This window comes from Euleptes europaea, chromosome 4, assembly GCF_029931775.1.
Source record: "Euleptes europaea isolate rEulEur1 chromosome 4, rEulEur1.hap1, whole genome shotgun sequence".
Classification (NCBI taxonomy): Eukaryota; Metazoa; Chordata; class Lepidosauria; order Squamata; family Sphaerodactylidae; genus Euleptes; species Euleptes europaea.
In genome coordinates this window covers 5515839-5542333 of record NC_079315.1, presented here as the reverse complement: position 1 = coordinate 5542333, position 26495 = coordinate 5515839, and the positions used below count along the sequence as shown (strand labels likewise).

The 26495-nt window shown below is 47.8% G+C and overlaps 1 protein-coding gene across 1 annotated transcript in view; it reads left to right on the top strand.

The window, feature by feature from the left end:
- The window catches only part of TRPC4 (transient receptor potential cation channel subfamily C member 4), a 130963-nt gene that overhangs the window by 43856 nt on the left and 60612 nt on the right, over positions 1-26495 (top strand). Inside the window, exon 2 of the mRNA XM_056848067.1 lies at positions 11163-11567. Coding sequence (XP_056704045.1) covers positions 11190-11567 — 378 coding nt within the window. The 5' untranslated portion in view covers positions 11163-11189. The remainder of the gene's footprint in view (positions 1-11162; positions 11568-26495) is intronic.

The following is a 26495-nucleotide window of genomic DNA, read 5'->3' as shown; positions in this document are numbered from 1 at the left end:
TGGAGATGTGGGGGGTGGAGCCTGAGGAGGGCGGGGTTTGAGGAGGGGAGAGACCTCAATGGGGGATAATGCCATGGTGTCCGCCTTCCAAAGCAGCCGTTTTCTCCAGGTGAATTAATCTATGTCGCCTGGAGATCAACTGTAATAGTGGGAGATCTCCAGCTCCAACCTGGACGTTGGCAACCATAGTGGTGACGCAGATGGTTAGTGGTCTGGAGACCAAGTCCTATGAGGAGAGGTTGAAGGAGCTGGGTGTGTTTAGCCGGAAGAGGAGAAGACTGAGGGGATAGAATAACCATCTTCATGTACTTGAAGGGCTGTCATAGAGAGGAGGGTGCCGAGTTGTTTTCTGTTGCCCCAGAAGGTCGGACCAGAACCAACGGGTTGCAGTTAAATCAAAAGAGTTTCCATCTAGACATTAGGAAGAATTTCCTAACAGTCAGAGAGGTTCCTCAGTGGAACAGGCTTCCTCAGGAAGTGGTGAGGTCTCCTTCCCTGGAGGTTTTTAAGCAGAGACTAGATGGCCATCTGTCAACAATGCTGATTCTATGACCGTAAGCACATGATGAGAGGGAGGCATCTTCTGGGCATGGAGTAGGGGTCACTGGGGGTATGGGGGGAGGTAGTTGTGAATTTCCTGCATTGTGCAGGGGGTTGGACTAGATGACCCTGGTGGTCCCTTCCAACTCTATGATTCTATGAATCCTTACAGTTATCAACCCTGACTTGGATGGCTGAGACTAGCCTGATCTCATCCGATCTCAGAAGTTAAACAGGGTCAGTCCTTATTGGTACTTGGATGGGAGACCACCAAGGAAGTAAGGGATTGCTTCACTGAGGCAATGGCAAACCACCTCTGAACGTCTCTTGCCTTGAAAACCCTACGGGGTTGCCATAAGTCGGCTGTGACTTGGCAGCTCTATCTACCGTAGCCACTGGTTGCAAAGGGATGGCGGAGTTCTTGTACCACTGCTTGCGCTGAAGTAGCTGTGAAGTAATGAAACCCCCCATGAAATCTTAATTCGCCTGACCTGCTCAGTTTGTTCAATTGTTTGGGTTGTAATCTTCTCGGAAAGCCATTTTGCCAGCCGATTAGCCGCTACAACAACTCAGGCTCTTTCAAACATGCTAAATAATGCACTTTCGACCCACTTTCAATGCGCTTTGCAGCTGGATTTTACTGTGTGAAAGGGCAAAATCCACTTGCAAACGATCGTTAAAATGCATTAAAAGTGGACTGAAAGGGCATTATTCAGCATGTGTGAAAGCACCCCTCGAGTTTAATTGAACACGTGGAGAAGCGTAAAAGCGTAATCATTTCCGTAAATCTTGCAGGTTGTTTCCCTTTTTGTATGAAGTGAAATGAAAAGGATAGCTCTAAGAATTGCCAGGAGCTCTATGATAAAACCAGAAGTTTCCCACGATAGAGTTGCTGGCAATTCCTAGTGCAACCCGTTTCACTTCTGGGTAGCTCTAGGAATGACTAGGAACTCTGTGGTAAGTAGAAGAGGCCTTGTCGAAGGCTTTCACGGTCAGAGTTCATTGGTTCTCTTAGGTTATCCGGGCTGTGTAACCGTGGTCTTGGTATTTTCTTTCCTGACGTTTCGCCAGCAGCTGTGGCAGGCATCTTCAGAGGAGTAACACTGAAGGACAGTGAGAGACGCTGTCCTTCAGTGTTCCTCCTCTGAAGATGCCTGCCACAGCTGCTGGCGAAACGTCAGGAAAGAAAATACCAAGACCACGGTTACACAGCCTGGATAACCTACGAGAACCAAAGAAGAGGCCTTATTTTTCTTTTTAATTTGTCTTCAATGGGACCTGGGGGCAGGAATCTCCCACCCCGACCTGGCAGCCCGATAAAAAAGTGTTGTGCATCACAAGTGTTTGCATCAGGTATATTGGTCAATTACTGTTTTTCATATTAGCTGCAAAAAAAAAAAAAAACACATGTTATGAAGATCATATGACTTCCTGCTTACCATATGCACCTGAAAAAGTGGGGACTGCATGGTCAGATAGCCAAAAGGTATTGTGAGAATCTCCCTCGAACTGTCCAGCAAGTGCTGTTCCCCCAACAGAGTCCTACCTTCTTTCTTGGGCTGTGACTGCTACAGTAAGGCCATTTATGCAGGATAAATTTCGATGCTCGCTCAAAGCTTTTTTAAAAAATGCAACCTTTAAAATGCCTATTCATGGTCCCGATGCAAAAGGAGAAATCCCCCCACTTGCCTTCTCCTTCGTTCTTTCGTTTGCATAACCATTAACAATCGCCGTTTGCATAGCTAACACACGGCTGTGATTTTGCATGCTTCCGATTCTTCGAGGCGGGGGTGGAGCAAACACAAAAAGTCGCACTAAAGGGGCTCTTAAGAAATATGAAGCAGGTATGCACTGGCTTCGCAGTCACTTCCTGAATAACGGTTCAGCGTGAAAAACTCAAAAAAATATGCAGGGTACTTCAGCCTGGAACGCGCGCCTAATTACCAAGCATAAATGGCCTAAGTGTAATACAACTCCTTCTGTTTCTGTCCAAAATACAGATTTTGTACTTGGAATAATGAATGTTAGTTGGCAGTTGCAATGAGGCACCCACGAAGACCAGGGATAAATGAATTCCCAAAATAATTAGCATTCATCAGGAGAGCAGTTATTGGATAATTCTTAGGATAACAATATCTGTATAAATCAGTCACTATAGAAACCGTTATCATGCGGCTCTTGAATCATAATTCTGAAAAAAATATAATTTAGAGTGACCATGATAATTACTGGACCATTTTATTCATGATGGTATTCATCTGCCATCTAGAATAAGGGCCCTACATAATGGAATTCTGCTTTGCTATGACAAATGAGTGCATTTCACAGCTTCCTTCCTTCCTTTCTCCGCTCCAGGCTGAGAAGTATCATCTTGTTTTATCTTGGTTTAAGTGGACTTGTTTTAAATTAAGCTGTTGAACATCTGGAGAAAACATCTGAACCACCTCCTCGGCATATCTGCCTTATCCGCTGTTATCAGCCCAGAACTGGCTGCGAGCAGGAACACACACACACACACGGTTCTTGTTTGATTTGCAATCCCCATTATACATTGCTAGAGGGATGAAAGCACAGCAGGACGGGATAGAATGTAGTGGTGCCCAAGTCATTGTACCCACCTGGGCAATAGTCTGGGGTTAGGAAGATTGACAGGGCACTGGAAGTAACTATTTAACTTGAATTGAGGATGCAGGATTTTGTAGGTTCGCTGGTCCAGGTTGAACTTGGGTGTTTCGTACGGATTCTTTTAGTTTGTGGGTCAAAATGCATCTGCCAAATGTATTTGGCTCACAGATAACCACTGACATAAAAAAAAAAAAGATGTCCCCCATGGTTTGGCGATTTGAACTAGCCTTTGTCCTAACCCTCAACTCTGCTGGCTATCCTTTCCTTAGTTATGTTGATGGTCCAGAATGGACCGTTGAACGTTCTCAATGGGTCTTAGCAGTGAGGGTCTCCTTCTTTGAACAAGGACAAGAGAATTGCCTAATGAGGGTTCATTTATGCATGTTCATTGTGGTGAGTTATGGAATTAGTCACGTGAATGTAGCTTTTGTGAGCCGAAAGGAGAAAATAAAAACCTTTTCTAATTCTTTTTTTCCCCCTAAAACAAACCCACAACTACATTCAGACTTTGTTTTCCAGGCTTTGCAATATTTTGCCTAGTTGTAAGGGTCATTTTGGATAATTAATGCCCTAATTTATATTTGATTGCATTTAAAGATACGTCATGTCAGCCAAACATTTCAGCATTTGGGGTATTATTATTTTAGAGCGTATTCATTAATTTATAGGGTTAATTATTAATTGATAAGCTCCATCAAATGTCATGACTGGAGGAGAAGAGAGGCCTGGATCTCCCTGAAGGGGAGACCTGACCTAACAGTGCCCCGATGACAGCGATTGTCTCAGCGGTGGTTGAGATGGGACGAGGGGTGTGTATGAGGGGTATGGAAATCCCAGCTCTTGCCCTCCCAATTTTCAGTACGGCTATTTCTCTCTGCCCCAAAAACCATCTGCCTAACCGAAGACCCCCAAAGTAACAAACTGACCCCAAGCAGTATTTATAGATACAAGGGAGAAATACTCATTCGTATTCATTTATTGCAAAACAGTGGTGGTTATAACTGAAGCTGTTGAATAATATATGCATTGGATGGATTGTTATGAGCTTGATTTAAGCTTTCATAATGCATTTTTAAAGAAAATGCCTCTTTAAAACACTAGGTGGCATTTACACTGTAAAAGTCACTGTAAACTTAGTAGTGTGAGGCAAATAAGCAAACTGCTTTGTATGTAGAAAGTGGTATCGAGATTAGGCCTTCGTAGGGTTGCCAGGTCCCCCCTACCCCCTAGCCACCAGTGGCAGATGGGGGTTAGGGTGCCAGATCCAGGTTGGGAAACTCCTGGAGATTTGGCGGATGGAGCCTGGGGAGGACAGGGACCTCGGTGGGGTACAGTGCCATAGAGTCCAATCTCCAAAGCAGCCATTTTCTCCAGGGGAACTGGCCTCCGTAGTCTGGACATGAACTGTAATTCCGAAGGATCTCCAGGTCCCACACGGAGGTTGGCGCTCCTAGTCCTTCAGCATCTTCTTGTGTATTTTGCTCCCTGTCAAGAAATTTGGACCTGTGCAGTAAGAAAACCTTCAGAGATGCGAACTAACCGTTGATGGCAAATGCTGCCCCCTCTGAAGGCGTATCTTTGTATGAATCCTCTCCCATGGTAACTAGCCCCAACACCCTTCCTTTGCAGTTACACAATTATGCGCAGTGATATGTTGAAAGAGGGCCAGGCCACTGGGGCTGTGATCCTTTTTCCGGTATTTTTCAGGTTCGGGTTTAATCTAGAAATTTTTTAAAAATCCAAACAAAACTGAATATAAGGGATTCAGCTTTTTTTCGATAATTGAATATTTTTGGGTTTAGTAAACCCAAATCTGAAAAATACACTGTGCAGAGCTAAACGCTGGGCTCAGCATTCAGTTCTACGTGGCCTGCCACCTCCGAAGTCCACATGGACGTTGGAGGCGGCCCAGCATTAAGATCACTGCCGCCTGCCGCCTCAAAGGCTCGTGGACTTCGGAGGTGGCGGGTGACGGCGATCTGAACATGGCGGGGAGAGCCAGCAGGTAAGCAAGGGGGGAGGAAAGAAATGGTGCCCCAAATAATGCCAAAAAAAATCAGCATTGTTCAGGACCCAGTTTTTCGGCTCCCTTCAATGCCGCCATTTTTTAACCAGTTTTTAAAAAACCAAAATACCGAAAAGGTATTTTTCGGGGGGGGGGGTTGTTTCGGCTTTAGCCGAATGCACTCCCCTACAGGCCACTTGGGCCTTGTTCTTCCTCAGATTGACGGCCAAACTACACATTACAACAGGGGTTGCCAACGTTTTTGAGCCTACGGGCACCTTGGGAATTCTGACTCTGGATTGTGGGCGCAACTACAAAATGGCCGCCACAAGAGGCAGTGATTTCAATGTATACTGAGCTCCATCGTAAGGCAAATAGCCGTTTCAGCTTGAAGAAACAGTGTGGGGCAAAAGGCAGGAGCCCCCGTTCCCCCTGTGCGCCACTCCTGATCCTAATGGGGCCACCACAACGCTTTTCAGTGGGAAGTGGCAGCTGCAGAGTGACTGAGGTGGACTCACGTACTTTGTAACATGTGGTTTGGCCCTCAGTGGCTGCATCTCTTGGGCAGCCATTTCCGAGCTGTGCTGTGCAGAAGCGGTTTGAGAAGTTCTCATGGAGAAGGTCAGTCCTAAGGGAGAAGCTTCCCTGAAAAGGGCAGCCAAAATGTTAGAGGCCGGAGCAGTTTCTCTATGGAGAAAGGTTAAAGCATCTGGCACGGGAGAATTAATCTCTGCCAAAGATGTCGTGGGTGGTCAAACTCGTGTGAGAGAAATTGCTTGGGATGCAAACCTCCTCTTACCCCCCCATCTCCTACTGGTGGCTTGGGGGGGGGGCGCCCTGACAACCCTAGAAGTTGCCCAGTTCCTAATATAGGGGGGTCAAGTTAAACCAATAAAAGCTGTAGGGATCAAATTTGGTCCTTGCCTGGAGCCAGGCAAAGAGCTCCTTCTTTCTGTCTTACTTTTCGGTATTCTCTGGGGTGGGGGTGGGGTTACCGGTAAAAACAATATCGGGAATTAAAGGGAGCCGAAAAAGCAGATCCCGAATAGTGCCGGTTTGGGGGGCATTATTCAGGGCTGCTTTGGCCCCACTGCCGTTTACTTACCTCGTAGCGGAAAGGAGGTTTTCTGACTTGAGCTCGAGCTACGCTAGTGCGAACTTTGGGCCAAACTGGAAAACGGACCAACTCCCATGCACCTCAGGGCCAAACCAAATGTTATGTTTATCTTGTGTACATCATGGGGACTTGCCCCTGACTCTTTCACCATACTTTACTGATAGGATTGCCAGCTCTGGGTTGGGAAATACCTGGGGATTTTGGAGGCAGAGCCTAAGAAGGGCAGGGTTTGGGGAGGGGAGGGACTTCAATGCCATAGAATCCAATTGCCATAGAATCCATACAATCCAATGGCCAAAGCGGCCATTTTCTCCGGTGAACTGATCTCTATCGGCTGGAGATCAGTTGTAATCGCAGGAGATCTGCAGCTAGTACTTGGAGGTTGGCAACCTTATTTACTGACATAATGAACAACACATGAAGCTGCCTTCTGCTGAATCAGACCCTTGGTCCATCAAAGTCAGTACTGTCTACTCTGACCGGCGTGGCTCTCGAGGGTCTCAGGGAGGGGTCTTTCACATCACCTACTTGCCTAGTCCCTTTAACTGGAGTTGCCAGGGATTGAACCTGGGACCTTCTGCAGGCCAAGCAGATGCTCTGCCACTGAGCCACGGCCCCTCCCCCAATGAATTGTGAGTACAGAAAGGCTTTCACTACATATGCCTGGATGTTCTTCTGCCACATCCAGTTTTAGAAGGCCTCTTCAGTGGGATTCCATAGGGCTAGGGTGAAATACTCTGCTCCTGTGATTGTGGGTCCGTTGAGGATTTGTCCCTTGTGACATTCCAGTGCCTGATATTTGAGGCTGAACAGAAAAGTTTTTTTGAGGACCATTATATCTCTTTTCCGGAGAAGGTCAGATGAGGATAAATTTGTATTACTACTGGCAGACAGGAATACCTTTATGCCTTTCCAAATGGCAACGAACTCCAGCGGCTTACCGTATATACTCGGGTATAAGCCGACCCGAGTATAAGCCGACCCCCCCAAACTTGAGGCCAGAAAAGGGAATTTCTTATTGACCCGCGTATAAGCCGAGGGTCAATAAGAAATTCCCCTTTCTGGTAAAGCTGCGCTCTAAAATGGCGGCCGCCATTTTAGAGCGCAGGGAAGATTTTGCCCCTGCCCCAGGTCGCCCTCCCACCGGCCTCCCGGGACCTCCCAACCCACCCCAACCCACCCCGACCCCAGTGCCACGACCCCAGTGCCATTCAAGGGGGGGAGGGGAAAGAGCCCCTGAACCCCCTACTCACCAGGAGAGTCGGCGGCAGCAGCAGCGGCGCAGCCTTCCCGGCCCTGCAGGAGGCCCCTGCCGGCCCCTGCCGGCCGGAGGAACCCTCGCGGGCCCGGCGGCGGGGGCGGCGGCGAGGCCTGCCTGGGAGCAGGCAGGCCCCGCTGGCCGCTCCCAGGCGAGCGGGCCGGCGGGTGGGGGGGCGGGGGCGGCGGCGAGGCTTGCCTGCTCCCAGGCAGGCCCCGCTGGCCGCTCCCAGGCGAGCGGGCCGGCGGCGGCGAGGCGGCGGGGGGTGTGGGGGGGCGGCCACGAGGCCTGCCTGCTCCCAGGCAGGCCCCGCTGGCCGCTCCCAGGCCGCGGGAAGGCGAGCGGGCCGGCAGCGAAGGATGGCGGCAATGGTAAGTTTTCCTCCTCCCTCCCCCCTCCCCCCTCCCTCCTCCCCCCTACCCTACCCTACCGTATTGACCCGCGTATAGGCCGAGTTGGCTTTTTTCGGCCCTTTTTTTGGGCTGAAAAACTCGGCTTATACGCGAGTATATACGGTAATATATGATATCAACAAAAAACAAAGCAACTCAGGCAATTGCAACAGTAACAAGACTTTCATAAAGAGAAATTCATTAAGCTCTTGCAATGTTTCCACAAACATAAATATACCAACAAAGGTCACAACATATAAATCTAATGCCTTTGTGTCTGACATAATCCCCTTTTTACTAAGTGACAGGGATCCCAAGGCTATATTGTCAGTGGCAAGATTTGTTTCAGTCCTTATATCCCCCAAACATTAGATTTACGCTGCTCAAGATGAATGGATCAAGCAGCTTCTAAGGGATAAAGGAACAAAGGTCACATGTGACACACAAGTACAAATATCTCCATATGCAACCACTTAGGGCATGTTCACACAGAAAAGAACCTGTTCCATGTGGTAAAAGGTAAGTATCCAGATATAAGCACAGTTAACTGCGGCTCCACTCTGGGTCGCTAGTCATTTGGGTTGTAAGGGGTTTTTATTTTGATATTATAGCATCATAGAGTTGGAAGGGACCACCAGGGCCATCAAGTCCAACCCCCTGCACAATGCAGGAAATTCACAACTACCTTCCCCCTCCACACCCCTAGTGACCAGAAGATGGCCAAGATGCCCTCCCTCTCATCATCTGCCTAAGGTCACAGAATCAGCATTGCTGACAGATGGCCATCTAACTTCTTTCTAAGAACCTCCAGGGAAGGAAAGCTTACCACCTCCCGAGGTGTTATGTTTTACATGCTCGTTTCGTATTTTAAATTTTTCCTTTGAACAGGTCTGGACATTTCTTGTTTTTGTTTTGATGGAATCATGGTTGCTGTGTAGGGTTGCCAGGTCCCCCTTCGCCACTGGCGGGAGGTTTTTGGGGTGGAGCCTGAGGAGGACGGGGTTTAGGGAGGGGAGGGACTTCCATGCCATAGAGCCCAGTGGCCAAAGCGGCCATTTTTCTCCGGGGGAACTGATCTCTGTCGGCTGGAGATCAGTTGTAATAGCAGGAGATCTCCAGCTAGTACTGGAGGCTGGCAGCCCTAGTCCAACGACTTCAGGTCGTTGTTTCGATTATTCATGCTGTTTCCAACCGTCAGAGGTCGCCAGGCTGCTGTGACGTTTGCAAAATAGGGGGTCGATATGTGAACTTTTCCTTGTTGGCAATGCCCATTGTGTGTCCAGATCACCTCAATGGTATGCTCAGAAACAGCATTTTGAGTAGTTCTACTGCACACTGGTGGCCCTTGTCATAACAACAGCCAGCGTGGTGTAATGGTTAGAGGGTCAGACTAGGACCTGGGAGACCCAGGTTCAAATCCCCACCATGGAAGCTTGCTGGATGACTTGGGTCACCCCTCCAACAACCTAGGGTCTTTGTGTTGATTGTGCAAGCCGTTTCCGACCGTCAGAGGCCGCCTCGCTCTCCCCCCACATTTCCCCGCGTTTGGCCCACATTTTCAAATTTGAGATAAAACAGATCCCTGAAAACGCGAGCGAGGCGACCTCTGACGGTCGGAAAGGGCATGCGTGATCCAAACAAAGACCCGAAGTCGCCAGAGGGGTGACCGCGAGGGATACAGCCATGCATAAAAGGCCATAGAAAGGGACAGGTCTCTTGTGAAAATCTGGGCATTTTAACATATTTTAACAGGCATCAAATGCAGGCCTGGAATAAGTTATTTAATGGTTTGTGTATTATGCAAAGTTGCTTAACCATCTGTACAGCTGGTGGGGGGGAATGCATATAATATTGGAAGGGAAATGTCAAAATTTGTCATTAAATTTTTGGCACTGAAAAGCCTGGCCAGCCGCTAAAAGGGATCGTTTTCATTAATATGGTTAACTAAACATATGACACTCCATTGCCAGCAATTATCTACTTGTACGCAAAAGTTAGACTGCTTTCCAAAAACAGTGCATTTTGTGCAGTGTTGAAATGAAGCCACTTCTGAAAAATTGCCAATGTATAAAATTTCCCTCTTCATACATGTTATGCGCATGCGCGGGCACCCCACCCCTCCTCAATTGGCACATCCATCCTCAGATTAAACTTTGGAGTGCTAAATTGGTTTGCCTGCAATCCGGCACTTCATTAAACGTGGCCAGCTAGGTCTGAACCTTAATTTGCTTTGGTTTTACAATTAAAAACCTCCCGGGCAGACCCTGACTTTGTACCATGGCCTCGCCAACTTTCCAATTTTAGTCCTCAGGCGTACACATGAACACATGAAGCTGCCTTCTACTGAATCAGACCCTTGAGGGACCATCAAAAGTCAGTATTGCCTACTCAGACTGGCAGCGGCTCTCCAGGGTCTCAGGCAGAGGTCTTTCCCATCACCTATCTGCCTAGTCCTTTTAACTGGAGGTGCTAGGGATTGAACGTGGGACCTTCTGCATGCCAAGCAGATACTCTGCCACTGAGCCACAGCCCCTTCTCCTTGGGCATGTTTTACCTGACAGGGGTTCTTTTGTTGGGGGTTTGGTCACATGATCACATGAAGCTGCCTTATACAGAATCAGAACTTGGTCCATCAAAGTCAGTATTGCCTGCTCAGACTGGCAGCGGCTCTCCAGGGTCTCAGGCAGAGGTCTTTCACATCACCTACTTACCTAGTCCCTTTAACTGGAGGTGCCGGGGATCGAACCTGGGACCTTCTGCATGCCAAGCAGATGTTCTACCACTGAACCACAGCCCCTCCCCAAACTTATTTAGAGCAATAGATATATCATTTGAAGGTGTAGGGCTTTTCTTATGTTCTTTAAGAGGAGAGTGGACATGTTCATGGAGGAGAGGGCTATCCATGGCTACTAGTCGAAATGGCTACTAGTCATGATGCACATCTATTCTCTCCAGAATCAGAGGAGCATGCCTATTTTAGGTGCTGTGGAAGACAGGCAGGATAATGCTGCTGCAGTCGTCTCTTTCATGGGCTTCCCAGAGGCACCTGGTTGGCCAGTGTGTGGACAGACTGCTGGACTTGATGGACCTTGGTCTGATCCAGCAGGGCCCTTTCTTATGTTCTTATGGGGTGGAGTTTGGTTGCGACAGCAATCATGAACTCACTTTGCTGCGTCCAGGTATGTGCAACTGAAGGATTTTTTTCCTCTCCCCTTCCCATTGCAGAGGAGCATTCTTCGGGCGGTGTGAGCTATGGCCCAGTTCTATTACAAGAGAAGCATCAATGCCCCTTCCAGAGATCGCATCCCTCTCCGCATCGTCCGAGCTGAGTCCGAGCTCTCCCCTTCCGAGAAAGCCTATCTGAACGCCGTGGAGAAAGGCGATTACGCCGGTGTGAAGCAAGCCCTGGAGGAAGCTGAAATCTACTTCAAAATCAATATCAATTGCATCGACCCCCTGGGGAGGACGGCCCTCCTGATAGCCATCGAGAACGAGAACCTGGAGCTGATCGAGCTCCTCTTGAGCTTCAATGTGTACCTCGGGGACGCTCTGCTGCATGCCATCCGGAAGGAGGTGGTGGGGGCCGTCGAGCTGCTCCTCAACCACAAGAGGCCTAGCGGGGAGAAACAGGTATGTGGTTCTGGCGAGAGACGCAAACAGCCCAAACCGAATCTCATGAAATAAGTAGGATTATGGGAAACCTGGGCTCTCATGAGTCAGAGCTGCATAGCCTGCAAAATGTTTTGAAGGTTGGGTGTTGTCAAGTGTGTTTATTGGTTAGCGTGGATGTTGTCAAGCATGGGGAAGGGCCGTGGCTCAGTGGCAGAGCATCAGCTTTGCATGCAGAAGGTCCCAGGTTCAATCCCCGGCATCTCCAGTTAAAGGGACTAGGCAAGCAGGTGATGTGAAAGGCCTCCGCCTGAGACCCTGGAGAGCTGCTGCCAGTCTGAGTAGACAATACTCGCTTTGATGGACTGAGGGTCTGATTCAGTGCAAGGCAGCTTCATGTGTTCATGCGTGGTTCCACTCTGAAGGCGTTGCCCTTTTTAGCACAGCAGGCGAGATTTGCTGCGCATACGCACCTGAAACCTACACACTGTGGACCACAGACCACCGTTTGTGTGTATGTAAATTTCTATCAAGTCATGGCTGACTTAGGGCAACCCAGTAGGGCTTTCAAGACAAGAGACTAACACAAGTGGTTTGCCTTTGCCTGCCTCTGTGTAGCGACCCTGGTATTCCTTGGTGGTCTCCCATCCAAATACTAACCAGGACCGACCCTGCTTCGCTTCTGAGATCTGACGAGATCAGGCTAGCCTCGGCCATCCAGGTCAGGGCCCACCGTTTTTGGACACACTTATCTTCTAGGGGTGCCAGGTTGCCTGTTCCGTAGCTCCAGGTTCCCACTGCCTCTTGATGAAACAGCAGGAATAAAAATGGTGTTGCACAATGCTGCTTTCTAGAGCCCTCCCCATCAATACTCCCAGGGGCTGCCAGCCAAGAGTTGACAACCCTGACTTGTATATGTCCCCAGAAGCCCTGGTTAGACTGCTCACCTGTGTGCACACAAGAGTATTTGGGGATGGAGATCTGTCACCAGTTGATTATGGGTTTTCTGTAGGAAACGGTAGGCTACCTGCACTGCTCACGTCTCCTGTGGTCCCCTTTGTTTATCCTCCACATGACCAGTGGACTCTACTCTGGAGAACCGGGTTCGATTCCCCACTCCTCCACATGAACGGTGGACTCTGATGTGGAGAACCGGGTTAAATTCCCCACTCCTTCACATGAGCGGCGGACTCTAATCTGGTGACCTGGGTTAGTTTCCCCACTCCACCGCATGAAGCCAGCTGGGTGACCTTGGGCTAGTCACAGTTCTTAGAGCTCTCTCAGCCCCACCTACTTCACAAGGTGTCTGTTGTGGGGAAGGGAAGGTGATTGTAAGCCGGTTTGATTCTCCTTAAAAGGTAGAGAAGGTCGGCATATAAAAACCAAACTTCCACTTGTTCTTAATTATTATATTAATTATGCCATTATAGTGTTGGTTTATTATGATGGTAAACTTATCCATTGCTTCTTTTTGAAGCAGCATTATCTCGAAGTTGTTCTGTTGTGTCACCCTGTGTTGTGAGCTGCCCTTAGGCCTGCTTCGTTGTGGGTAGGGCGGGATAGAAATCTAATCAGATAAATAAATACTTGTGATCAAATGGGAACCACAGGAGAACAGAAAGAACTTGCGTGCATTGTGTGGAGACTCGGTTATTTTGTGTGGTATACAAAATCTTGGGGCGATTCCAGTCTTAGTTTCTCTGTCTAGTCCACATGGTTGCAGAGTTAAGCCTGACATTATCACCGTCACGGAGGCTCAACAGGAAGAAATTAAAATTCTGCCTGAAGGACAGCAGTTAAATTCTCATTCCTCGTGAGTCAGCCGTATATCTCCTCGAGGGTCTTGGTCCAGGTTTCTTCGTTTGGAACCAATGTACGAGGCCCGCGGTGGTTTGGCACCCATCGGATTCATGCAAATAGATGCAGATCAACCACATCTGCCAAATTCGTTGTATCTCTTTCCAGCAGAGCGGCACATCTGAATTCATAGCCCATCCTCCTTGACCAGATTGGGTCGGGGTCAGTGGGGTGAAGGAGAAGTGCTGTGAAGAAAAGTAGGCAACAGAAATGGTTGGATGCAATCCTTTGCTCAGCTGTGGTCGTGACTCATGAGTAGATTAGAAGGGCTTGGTAGGTTGGAGCCTCACATGAACACATGAAGCTGCCTTCTACTGAATCAGACCCTCGGTCCATCAAAGTCAGTATTGTCTACTCAGACCAGCAGCGGCTCTCCAGGGTGTCAGGCTGGGGTCTTTCACATCACCTACTTGCCTAGTCCCTTTAACTGGAGATGCTGGGGATTGAACCTGGGACCTTCTGCATGCCAAGCAGATGCTCTGTCACTGAGCCACGGCCCCTCTCCATGGCTCTCCAGGGTCTCAGGCAGAGGTCTTTCACATCACCTCCTTGCCTAGTCCCTTTAACTGGAGACACCAGGGATTGAACCTCAGACCTTCTGCATGCCATGCAGACACTCTGCCACTGAGCCACTTGGCTGAGTCCGGCAGCATCACAGAGATCTTTATGCTTGAGCTGAAATGGGATCCTTGGCTCTTGAGTATAAAACTGAACATCCCAGATTTGCAGTTTGTTCAGTTAACCCAAATCCATCCACTAACGCTGAAGCGTTTAGACACGTCAGAAGCCAACATTTACACTCTGCTTTTCAGAGTGGCTTCATGTGTAGGAGTGGGGAAACAAATCCCGTTCCCCAGATTAGCCTCCGCCGCCCATGTGGAGGAGTGGGGAATGGAACCTGGTTCTCCAGACCACAGTCCGCCGCTCCAAACCACCGCTCTTAACCACGGCTTCTGTAATTCGTCAGGTGCAAGAAAATCTCGGTGTCGAGGATTAGAAACTGTTGCGAGTTTCTCTTCCGCCCTTGCCCGCTTCAGTTTTCAGGCCCGTGTGAATGTTATTTAAATGAGGAGCGCATCGAAGTGTCTGGAGGCCTCTCGCAACTCGTACAATGCCGTTTAATTACAGGATATTGCTCTCTTTGCTGCTTCGGTAGTGAACGATGAGCAAAACATATAATTCAGCTCTGCGTAAGAAGAGCCCTGGGTTCTCCTATGAAAGCTTTCCCTGTCTTGTCGCTTTACTATTGTCTACGCTGCGGCATCGCTGTGCGGTCAGAACACAGGGAAGGGGGGGAGATTTCCCTTTGCAGGTGTTTTATTTAAATCTTCCCTTTGTTGAAGGAAGTGATGGTGTGAACCTGCCCCTCCTCACCCCAGCTTCTACTTATGTGATGCCTAATTTTAGAATTAGATCACCGGGGAATAGGGTTGCCAGGTCCCTCTTTGCCGCCGGCCAGAGGTTTTGGGGGCGGAGCCCGAGGAGGGCAGGGTTTGGGGAGGGCAGGTGCTTCAATGCCAAAGAGTCCAATGGCCAAAGCGGCCATTTTCTCCAGGTGGACGGGTCTCTTATTGGCTGGAGGTCAGTTGTAATAGCAAGAGATCTCCAGCTACTACCTGGAGGTTGGCAACCTTAGTGTCCAAAAATGGGGGGCCCTGACCTGGATGGCTCAAGCTAGCCTGATTTCGTCTGATCTCAGAAGCTAAGCAGGGTCAGTCCTGGGGAGAAGGTAACACATTACCTATTATTTGTGTGTGTGTGTTAAGTGCCGTCAAGTTGCTTCCAACTCATGGCGATTCGATGAATCCATGTCCTCCAAAATGTCCCATCTTTGTCAGCCTTGCTCAGGTCTTGCAAACTGAGGGCCGTGGCTTCCTTTTCAGAGCCAATCCATCTCTTGTTGGGTCTTCCCCTTTCCCTGCTGAATTCAACTTTTCCTGGCATGATTCTCTTTTCCAGTGACTCTTGTCTTCTCATGATTTGACCAAAGTACGATAGCCTCAGTTTAGTCATTTTAGCTTCTAGGGTCAGTTCAGGCTTGATTTGATCTGTAACCCACTGATTAATTTTTTTGGCAGTCCAGGGTATCCGCAACACTCTCCAACATTTCATGAAGGAATCTACTTTCTTCCTATCAGCTTTCTTCATTGACCTATTATGTGCAACATGTCATTTTACATGAAGCCTCATTGGACACATGAACACATGAAGCTGCCTTCTACTGAATCAGACCCCTGGTCCATCAAAGTCAGATTTGTCTACTCAGACCAGCAGCGGCTCTCCAGGGGTCTTTCACATCACCTACTTGCCTAGTCCCTTTAACTGGAGATGCCAGGGATTGAACCTGGGACCTTCTGCATGCCAAGAAGATGCTCTCCACTGAGCCACAGCCCCTCCCCCAATTCATTCTATTACTTTACAGTTTCCTGTTCTTACGTTAACTCTGCTAAAGCAGCAATCACCCCCAAACAAATTATTCACCCCACCAAAACTGAAAAATCTATAAAGCACTTTGAGCTATGATTAGTGTGTGTGTGTTAAGTGCTGCCAAGTCGCTTCCGACTCATGGCGACCCAATGAATGAAAGTCCTCCAAAATGTCCTGTCTTTGATAGCCTTGCTCAGATCTTGCAAATTGAAGGCTGTGGCTTCCTTTATTGAGTCAATCCATCTCTTGTTGGGTCTTCCTTTGTTCCTGATTAGTACTGAGTGTTTATCCTAGTTCCCCGGGCAAAGATGCAAAATTTCCAGAAATGTTGAAAGCTTGGGGAAAATATTGATGGGGGGGGGGGCAGAAATTTGGGGGGAAATTGATATATATACTATACTTATTTTCTTATCAACACTAAATGTATTTTATTGATTTAAAAACAGAATATGCATCCTTTATAACTTAGCATATCTTTACCTACTTCTCAACACGGCCCCATCTGAAGATACTTAAATCGAGAGTAGACTGATGGAAAAGGTCTGCAGCAAAATCTGAAATGTAAAAAAATTAATAAAAAACTGAATTCTCCTCTGTTCTTTCTGAGGGAGGCTTTTGTGACAGTCTTTCAGGAAAAGGTCAATTTTGTCTCCTTGAATTGCGTAGTCTTAAGCACAAGCAATAAAGGAGAATACTAAAAAAAAAATTGAAAAGGAAAGTGGGAAAGGTGATCCCTTTAAATTATTAGCCTGTTCACAAAAATCTCCTTGATCAAATCTTGGGAGGCCTTTCTGTTTTAATGGGTCTGTATTGCTTTGTTTTATTTACTCATAAGTTCCTTGTCACTTTTTGGGTATACTTGTGTGTGTGTGTGTGTGTGTTTAGTGCCGTCAAGTTACAGCCGATGAATGGTGACCCCTTTTGGGGGTTTTCATGGCAAGAGACTAGCAGAGGTGGTTTGCCAGTGCCTTCCTCTGCATAGCGACCCTCGACTTCCTTGATGGTCTCCCATCCAAGCACTAACCAGGGCCAACCCTACTTAGCTTCCTAGAGCTGATGAGATCAGTCTAGCCTGGGCCATCCAGGTCAAGGCAGAGACAAACAGAGGTGGTTTGCCGTTGCCTGCCTCTGCTTAGCAACCCTGGACTTCCTTGGAGCGGCAGAGTCTGATCTGGAGAGCCGGGTTTGATTCCCCACTCCTCCACATGAGCGGCGGACGCTAATCTGGTGAACTGGACTTGTTTCCCCACTCTTACACATGAAGCCAGCTGGGTGACCTTGGGCTAGACACATACTCTCAGCCCCACCTACCTCACAGGGTGTCTGTTGTGGGGGAAGGGAAGGTTATTGTCAGCCGGTTTGATTCTTCCTTAAGAGGTAGTGAAAGTCATCATGTAAAAACCAACTGTTCTTCTGGATGATCTCCCATCCAAGCACTAAGCAGGGCTGACCCTGCTTAGCTCCCAAGATCTGACGAGATTGGGCTAGCCTGAGCCATCGAGGCCAGGGCCAGTCACACTCTCTCAGCTCCACCCACCTCACAGGATGTCTGTTGTGGGGAGGGGAAGGGAAGGCGATTGTCAGCCGGTTTGGGTCTCACTTAAATAGTACAGAAAATTGGCATATAAAAACCAACTCTTCTTCTTCTTCAAGATAGGGCTTGCTAAAATTGCAGTCGAAAAATAAGCAATGCACAAGCATTAGAATAAGAAGGGGGGAGACCATGGGGAGCTCATGTGTGATGTTCCACAGTGGGATTGCATCTGTGCGCTGGGAACGTCTGTGGCAGAAGGGAGGAAGCCGAGTCCCGCATGCTGCACATTGCCTGTGCTTCGGCGCAGTCTGGCTGAGAGCAAGAGACAGAGGCGGCAAATTACTTGTGCAGCTGTGGGGATGCCAACATGTGAGCCCTGCTCTTCCCCCAACCCACGGGCTGCCTGAGGACTCTGGGCTGCTCCCCCTCAGCATGACGATGGTAATTAAGCTTCTCCAGTTGTTCTGGAATGTTCCTTGAAGCAAGTGGGTGCTGCCGAGAGCCGTCTTTGCCGATAGACCAGCAGAGCAGCCAGCCGGCACTGATGTTGCGTCTCCTTGTGTCACTGTGTCATCAGAATGGCAGAAGCTGTAGAAGCTGAAGCTGAAGTTGAATGGAATAGCACTATATATGATTATGATTATTAGAACTAATATGTTTGAAATGAGCTCTAGGATGAAATGGAAAATTAACGAAGCAACTAATTTTTAATGGAAAAAGAGGGAGGTGTAGGGGAAGTTAATATCCTTTTTATTTATTTTTTTATTATATACAAACACTTTTTAATGGTTCCTATTTGTTTCTTTTTTATTGAGTACTTTAATTGTTAAACTGTGCGTTTACTTTTGGAAAATATTAATTTTTAATGGGACCACTTTAAGAAATTTTTTAGATCTAATCCCTTATTTGTACGTTCTATTAACTATATACTAAGCATTGATTTAATGATGTTAGTTAGGATAATATTATGTTAAAATTGTAAAGGGATTAGTCCTATTAGCAAAAGTTCATACAATTTATTTTTAGACGGAAGAGGGAGAGGGGGAAGTCAATTTATTGTTTTTTTTAGAAATCTTAATTGTATTTTTTTAGTACTATTACTATTTTATATTGGATATTGCTTTACATGTTAATATGTCAAATTCAGAAAATAAAAAAATATTATTAAAAAAAGAAGCTGAAGAAGCTGAAGCTGAAGCTGAAGCAGAAGAACTTGAAGAGCTGTCACATAGAGGATGGTGCCGAGTTGTTTTTTGTTGCCCCAGAAAGTCGGACCAGAAACAACGGGTTGAAATGAAATCAAAAGAGTTTCTGTCTAGACTCTAGACATTAGGAAGCATTTTCTAACAGAGCGGTTCCTCAGTGGAACAGGCTTCCTCGGGAGGTAGTAAGCTCTCATTCCCTGGAGGTTTTAAAGAAGAGGTTAGATGGCCGTCTGTCAGCAATGCTGATTCTATAGCCTTAGTGGGGGTCACGGGGTGTGTGGGGGGGAGGGGAGTGTAAATTTCCTGCATTGTGCAGGAGGTTGGACTAGATGACCCTGGTGGTCCCTTCCAACTCTATGATTCTGTGATAAAAAGAAGAGGAAGAGTTGGTTTTAATATGCTGACTTTCTCTACTACCTAAGGAAGAATCAAACTGGCTTACAATCACCTTCCCCTCCCCACAACAGACACCCTGTGAGGTAGTTGGGGCTGAGAGAGCTCTAAGAGAGCTGTGACTAGCCCAAGGTCCTCTAGCAGGGTTCATGTGGAGCAGTGGGGAAACCAACCTGGTTCACCAGATTATAGTCTGCATTTCATGTGGAGGAGTGGGGAATCAAATCAGTATCTCCAGATCAGAGTCCACCACTCTTGACCACTACACCATGCTGCTTCTCTAGACCTTGGGGTTTTTGAAAAGCTACGCCTGACCTTGACATTGCCAGAAACTCTTTTTCCTAAAATCATTTTCATGTCGTTACGACTGGCTGATACATTAAGACATTTGCCACGCTGAACCCTTCAAGTTTTCTCCTCGCTCAAGAGCATTAGTATATACATATATAGGTACCTTCCCCGAGCGTAAAAAAACCCTTCTTAGTAAAATTACACTTATTCACATGGTGATGTCACACACTTTACAAGCATCTTTCGTATGATCAGGTGTGGTCATAAGTCATATAAAATACATGAAACCAAAAAGGTGTGTTCTATGGCCATTTATGTATGGCTGTTTCCTAGCGGTCACCCCACGGACTACTTCTGGGCTTTGCCTTGATTGTGTGTGTGTTAAATGGCGTCAAGTCTCTTCCGACTCGTGGCGACCCTATGAATGAAAGTCCTCCAAAATGTCCTATCCTTGACAGCCCTGGCCAGATCCTGCAAACTGAAGACCATGGCTTCCTTTATTGAGTCAATCCATCTCTTGTTGGGTTTTCCTCTTTTCCTGCTGCCCTCAATTTTTCCTAGCATGACTGTCTTTTCCAGTGACTCTTGTCGTCTCATGATGTGACCAAAATATGATGGCCTCAGTTTAGTCATTTTAGCTTCTTGCCTTGATTATGCATGCATTTTTTGATCGCCAGAGGTCGCCTTGCTCTCCCCGCGCATTTATGCGCATTTTGCCTGTGTTTTCTGGATTCGTGTTTAGCTGGCATCCAGAAAACCCGGGCAAGACACGCGGAGTCTGTAACCCTCTCCTCCAACACCACGTTTCAAAGGCATCTACTTTCTTCATTGTTAGGGTTGCCAGCTCCAGCTTGGGGAAAAACACCTGGCGGTTTTGGGGGTGGAGCCTCGGGAGAGTTTGGGGAGGGGAGGAAGCTCGGAGGGTCTAATGCCGTACAGTCCACCCTTCAAAGCTGCCGATTTCTTCAGGGGAACTTACCTTGGTAGTCTGGAGAGCAGTTGTAATTCCAGGAGATCTCCAGGCCCCACCTGGAAGCCGGCAGCCCCAATGAGCTGGTTCCTGCCTTTCTGGACCATCCCTCTCTGTCCCATCCTATTCCTTCTTCCATGAGAGAGAAGCAGCTGGGGGGGAAACAGTAGCGTGACACAATGCCCTATCTTCAGGTTCTCAGACAGAGAGCAGATCGGGGGCCCTTTGCCAGCCCTTTCTTCGATCTTGGAATTCTCTCAGTGGCTGAGCGGAGAGGAATAATTTATGGAAAATGTATTGAGCGAAAATGAGGCATCACAGACTTTGAGCTCCAGAGGAACAGCTCAACTTTATTGAGAAAACAGGAGGAGGATACGAAGGGATTATTTAAGAAACTGCAGTGGAAATAGGGAAGAGAAAGACATGGAATGGAATGCCAACACAGGAAAACAGGAAGAAGAAGAAGAAGAAGAAGAAGAAGAAGAAGAAGAAGAAGAAGAAGAAGAAGAAGAAGAAGAAGAAGAAGAAGAGGAGGAGGAGGAGGAGGAGGAGGAGGAGGAGGAGGAGGAGGAGGAGGAGGAGGAGGAGGAGGAGGAGGAGGAGGAGGTTTTTATACCCTGCTTTTCTCTACCTTTAAGGAGTCTCAAAGCAGTTTAAAATTGCCTTCCCTTCCTCTCCACACAACAGACACCTTGAAGACACAAACACATGAAGCTGCCTTATACTGAATCCATCAAAGTCAGTATTGTCTACTCAGACCGGCAGCGGCTCTCCAGGGTCTCAGGCAGGGGTCTTTCCCATCACCTACTTGCCTAGTCCCTTTAACTCAGGGGTGGGGAACCTTTTTCCTGCCAAGGGCCATTTGAATATTTGCAACATCGTTTGGGGGCCATACCAGGCGTAGATCTCCCAGCGGGGGCAGGGGGGGAGAAGGGAGAGGTTAGGGTTGCCAGGTCTCCAGCCACCACCTGGAAGTTGGCAACCCTAGGAGAAACTATGCAGAGAAGGGAGGGAGGGAAAGAAGGAAGGAAGGAAGGAAGGACAGAAAGAAAGAAAGAAAGAAAGAAAGAAAGAAAGAAAGAGAAAGAAAGAAAGAAAGAAAGAAAGAAAGAAAGAAAGAAAGAAAGAAAGAAAAGAAAGAAAAGAAAGAAAGAGAGAGAGAGAGAGAGAGAGAGAAAGGGAGGGGTTCCTGGCTCCCCCCACCACACCCAAACCTCCCTGGCTTCTCACACACACACTCACACGCAAGCACAATGGGTAGAAGACTCCGCGGCTTCCTCCACGCCCCCCCCCATACACAAGGATGCACCCGGCTAGCTCAATGATGTCATATCTTGGAAACTCCGTAGGGTTGGCCCTGATTAGAAACTTGGATGGGAGACCACCGAGGAAGTCCAGAGTTGTTATGCAGAGACAGGCAATGGCAAACCAATTCTGTCCGTTTCTTGCCTTGAAAACCCCAAGGGGGTTGCTGTAAGTCGGCTGCAACTTGGCAGTATTGGAGGAGCTCCCACTTGAGATTGGGGGGGGGGGCAGGGTCATCTTGATGGGCAGCTGGACGTTACCAATTTTTTTCCGCCAGGGTCCCAAAATCACTAAGAGCACCCCAGTTTCAGGAGAAAAGGTAGCCACAATGCCCATCTCTTCGCTTCCTAGCAATCTGGGCGGGTAATATGATAAAGTTATTGTTTGTGGCCAAAGGCCATCACAATATATCATACAAAACATTAGAATAACATTAAAATAACATTAAAATAACTTTAGAGCAGACTGACCCCCAAGAAGCTAGTAATTAAATATGTTAAATTCCCTGATGAAAAACAGCTTGGCTGCTAAAGCAGAGTGACACTTTGTAGGAAACATCAGGATTGGCCAAGGTTACCAACCTCCAGGTAGTAGCTGGAGATCTCCTGCTATTACCACTGATCTCCAGCCGATAGAGATCAGTTCCCCTGGAGAAAATGGCCACTTTGGCCATTGGACTCTATAGCATTGAAGTCCCTCCCCTCCCCTCCACAAACCCCGCCCTCCTCAGGCTCCGCCCCAAAAACCTCCCGCTGGTGGCAAAGAGGGACTTGGTGGCAACCCTAGGATTGGCATCTGCTAGGAGAAAGAGCAGCTTCTCTGGATCTGGAAAAAAGATTCAGACCCTTTAGAAACGCTACGAGAAATTTAGATCCGGGCTCTGTGTAAAGAGGACAGAATAAGGTGTAATGAATTCGGTCCTCTGGAACGGCTCAAGTTGGGCAGGTATTCCCAGCTGGGTGTCAGGCCTGTGTCTCAGTTTCGCTTTCCCACCAACCTGCTTTCAAGGATTGTGTGAATTCTTGGACTCTTAGAAGTAGACAGTACTCCGTGGGAACGGAGACAGCTCTAGACTGTTTTGAAATAGTAATCTTTGAGCCTGTCCTGGGCTGCTGAATGCTGAATGCTTTTTTCTATGCTTTTATATAGTCAAGTGTATCCCATTGCCCTCCATTGCTGTCTTAGATCCTGTATGCTCTGTTTACCTATGCTGCCAGTAAACCATCTTCCTTGGACCAGTGTGTCTCCTGTCGTGGTCATTGGTTTGGGCTATTGGTTTGGGTTATTGCTGGGGAAACACACCCTCACCCAGTTGGGACCCCTGCTTGGCTGGTTTTTAGGGTCAAAAATGACACCCCTCCATCTTTAGTCTTTGTGTCGCATCTGGTTTGGCTCTGAGAAACCTCACGAGGAAAAGCTGAGCTTGCGGGCAAACCCCCCACCCAGCTTTTGAGTTAATGAACCCTGCTGAGAAGCCCAGGATGGAACGTTTTGCTCTGCAGAGTTGTAGCAGGTCCAGTCGCGTTCCAGACACCCCCCGCAGTGACTTATTAAGGTCGGTTAACACAGAGCCGGTAGCAGATAATAGGTTGGTTGCACCAGGCAAGGCGAGAATGAACGGCGAGCCGAGAAATGCCCTGAGAAGATAATAGAGCCAGACTTTGCTGATGCACTCTGGTTTCTATCTCTTAATCTTGTTTTTTGGGCCAGAGAGGGGAGATCTGCTTGCCCTGCCTTCACTGCATTCCCAATCAGCAGCATGCTGGGATTGGGGTCTCCCGGAGAGGGGGGCTATTGGTAGAAAACTACCAGATCCTGGGATGCCCTGGAGGCAGTGGCGGATCTACTATGAAACTGGAGCCAGCGTGGTGTAGTAGTTAAGAGCAGTGGTTTGGAATGGAGTCTGATCTGGTGGACTCTGATCTGGAGAACCGGGTTTGATTCCCCCACTCCTCCACATGAGTGGCAGAGGCTAATCTGGTAAACTGGATTTGTTTCCGCCAGCTGGGTGAACTTGGGCTAGTCACGGCTCTGATTGGATTTTTCAGGTCCATTATTTTTGCGGGGCACTGGGGGGCCTTTTTTGTTTTAAGTGGAGCCACCAAATTTGCTGCATAGCTGCAGGTGACTCTCCTTGCAAGAACCCCCAAGTTTGGTAAAGATTGGGTTAGGGGGGTCCTATTTTATGGACCCCCAAATAAAGTGACCCCATCTGTCCTCCCTTGGAAACACTGGAGGAAAATTTGGGGGCCCATAAAATTGTACCCTCTGACCCAATCTTCACCAAAGTCTGGGGCTGTTGTAAAGAGAGGCACCTGCAGCTATGCTGAACATTTGGTGCCCCTACCTAAAAAAACAGAATCCCAGAATCCTACAAATTTTCCCCATTAATTAACATAGGAGCAGTGGTTGAGTGAGTGATGGCAAAGCAGCTTATACATTCATCCATCCATTCATTCATTCATTCATTCATTCATTCATTTATTTATACTCTGTCTTTCTCCCCCATAGGGACCCAAAGCTTCTTACATCCTTTCCCGTTTCCATTTTATCCTCCCAACAACCCTTTGAGAGCCAGCGTGGTGTAGTGGTTAAGAGCGGTGGTTTGGAGTAGCGGACTCTAATCTGGAGAGCCAGGTTTGATTCCCCTCTCCTCCACATGAGCGAACCCAGTTCTCCAGATTAGAGTCAGTCGGTTATGTGGAGGAGTGGGGAATCAAACCCGGTTCTCCAGAGTAGAGTCCGCCGCTCATGTGGAGGAGTGGGGAATTGAACCCAGTTCTCCAGATTAGAGTCTGCCACTCTTAACCACTACACCATTCTGGCTAGTGCATATAGATCACAAATTCTGCAGACTTCACTTCATGATTGGGCCCACCTCTGCATGGATATTTGATCTTCACACATGTTTCCCAAGCCTCCAAATGCCATTTCTGTTGCCAAGAAGCTGTCTTCTGAATCAAATGTATAATCTTTTCCCATTTGCGCGGCGCGCTTCTCAAAACATTGGGCACAGATATTAGACTCGAAACCTGTAATTATGGGGATCGCTTCATGTTTATGCCATTAGAAAGTTATTTAAATTCAGCACCTGTATTCTATAAATAGTTGCTTGGCAAAGAGTTGTGTGTCTCTTCTGGTTTGCAGACCAAAAGCAAATAAATAAACAAAGCTTCTCTATCTGCCTGAGCATGAGGGCATAGTTATTGCTCAAAGGCAAGAATTGATTTCAGATTTTATTTTATAGTAGCTAGGAAATAAGTGTTTAAGTTGTCAGCGACAGCAGCGCTAGGCGTTTCAAAATGCCCTGTTTCAGAAGGAGATGCCAGAACAACTCCAACTCAGAAATACAAATGGACTCTTCTATTTCCTTCGCCCCCTTTCTTATTTCATATAAAACTGGGATGGATTTTTTCCCCATCTGGAATAAACCCCCCCGAGGAAGGGGGTGAAGAATTATCAAGGTGGCGTGCCAACACAGGAGATAGGGTTACCAACCTCCAGGTCCTAGCTGGAGATCTCCCGCTATTACAACTGATCTCCAGCCAATGGAGATCAGTTCACCTGGAGAAAATGGCTGCTTTGGCCATTGGACTCTGTGGCATTGAAGTCTCTCCTCAGGCTCTGCCCCCAAAACTTCCCACCGGTCGTGAAGAGGGACCTGTCAACCCTACCTCATCTGGCCAGCGGAGGGAAGCAGGCCAGCTGAAAAGGGGACGCTCCACCCATTGTGCGGTAGTGTGCGGCGGAATAATGTCCCTTTCAGGTTTACACTCCTCAAAAAACTATTATTTAAATGTAACTAAATGTAATGCAAGATAACATACTATACTGTGTACGATGACAGTATTCCACTGAAGAGGTTGATGTTTTCCAAATATATCCAAATATGCTGCTAGTCATAGCAGCTAGTCATGCTGCGAGCCGGCGTTCCCCGCCCCGAAGGCCAGCTGGGAGGCAGGTGGGCCCGCTCTGTGCGCCCCGCCCGCCTCCCAGATGGCCGTCGGGGCAGGGAACGCCGACTTGCATCGTTCTGGCATGCGGGGCTCTGCCCGCCTTCCTTCCAAGCTAGAATGTGTGTCTTATGGACTGGGCTAGGGTCCATAAGACGCACATTCACTCCATAAGATGCACCAACATTTCCCCTCACTTTTGAGGAGGAAAAAAGTGCTTCTTATGGAGCGAAAAATACGGTAGATGCCATGAAAGAAAACAGTTGTAAAATAGAGGTTAGCAGCCCTTGACAATATAAGATTATAGCAATCCGAAATAAGGCATAGAGTATTAGACATATGTTAAGCAGTGCAGATCAACGGTCTTAAAAAGGTAAAGGTCCCCCGTGCAAGCACCGGGTCATTCCTGAACCATGGGGTGGCGTCACATCCTGTTGTTTCCTAGGCAGACTTTGTTTATGGGGTGGTTTGCCAGTGCCTTCCCCAGTCGTCTTCCCATTACCCCCAGCAAGCTGGGTATTCATTTGACCGACCTCGGAAGGATGGAAGGCTGAGTCAACCTTGAGCCGACTACCTGAAACCGACTTCCATCGGGATCGAACTCAGGTCATGAGCAGAGCTTGGACTGCAGTACTGCAGCTTACCACTCTGCGCCTCGGGGCTCTCAAACGGTCTTACAGAAGGTTAAAAACTTCTTTTAATGGTCTTACAGAAGGTTAAAAATAAAGCAGTGGTAATACATAACGCTAACAGATAATATCTTCTGTACACACTGGTATAGTCCACAGCCCCTCTTCCTTTATTAAGACACCTTCCTGAACCATTCCTTTGTCATATAGCCCTCTTGCCCTTATAAAAATGTCCTTCTGAACAATTGTGTTTTACTTCAAGAGAAATTTTTGGAGTGGTGGTATCAGTTTAGCAAGATTCAAGCTGGCAGCAGAATGCCATAAGAACATAAGAAAGCCCCTGCTGGATCAGACCAAGACCCATCAAGGCCAGGAGTCTGTTCTC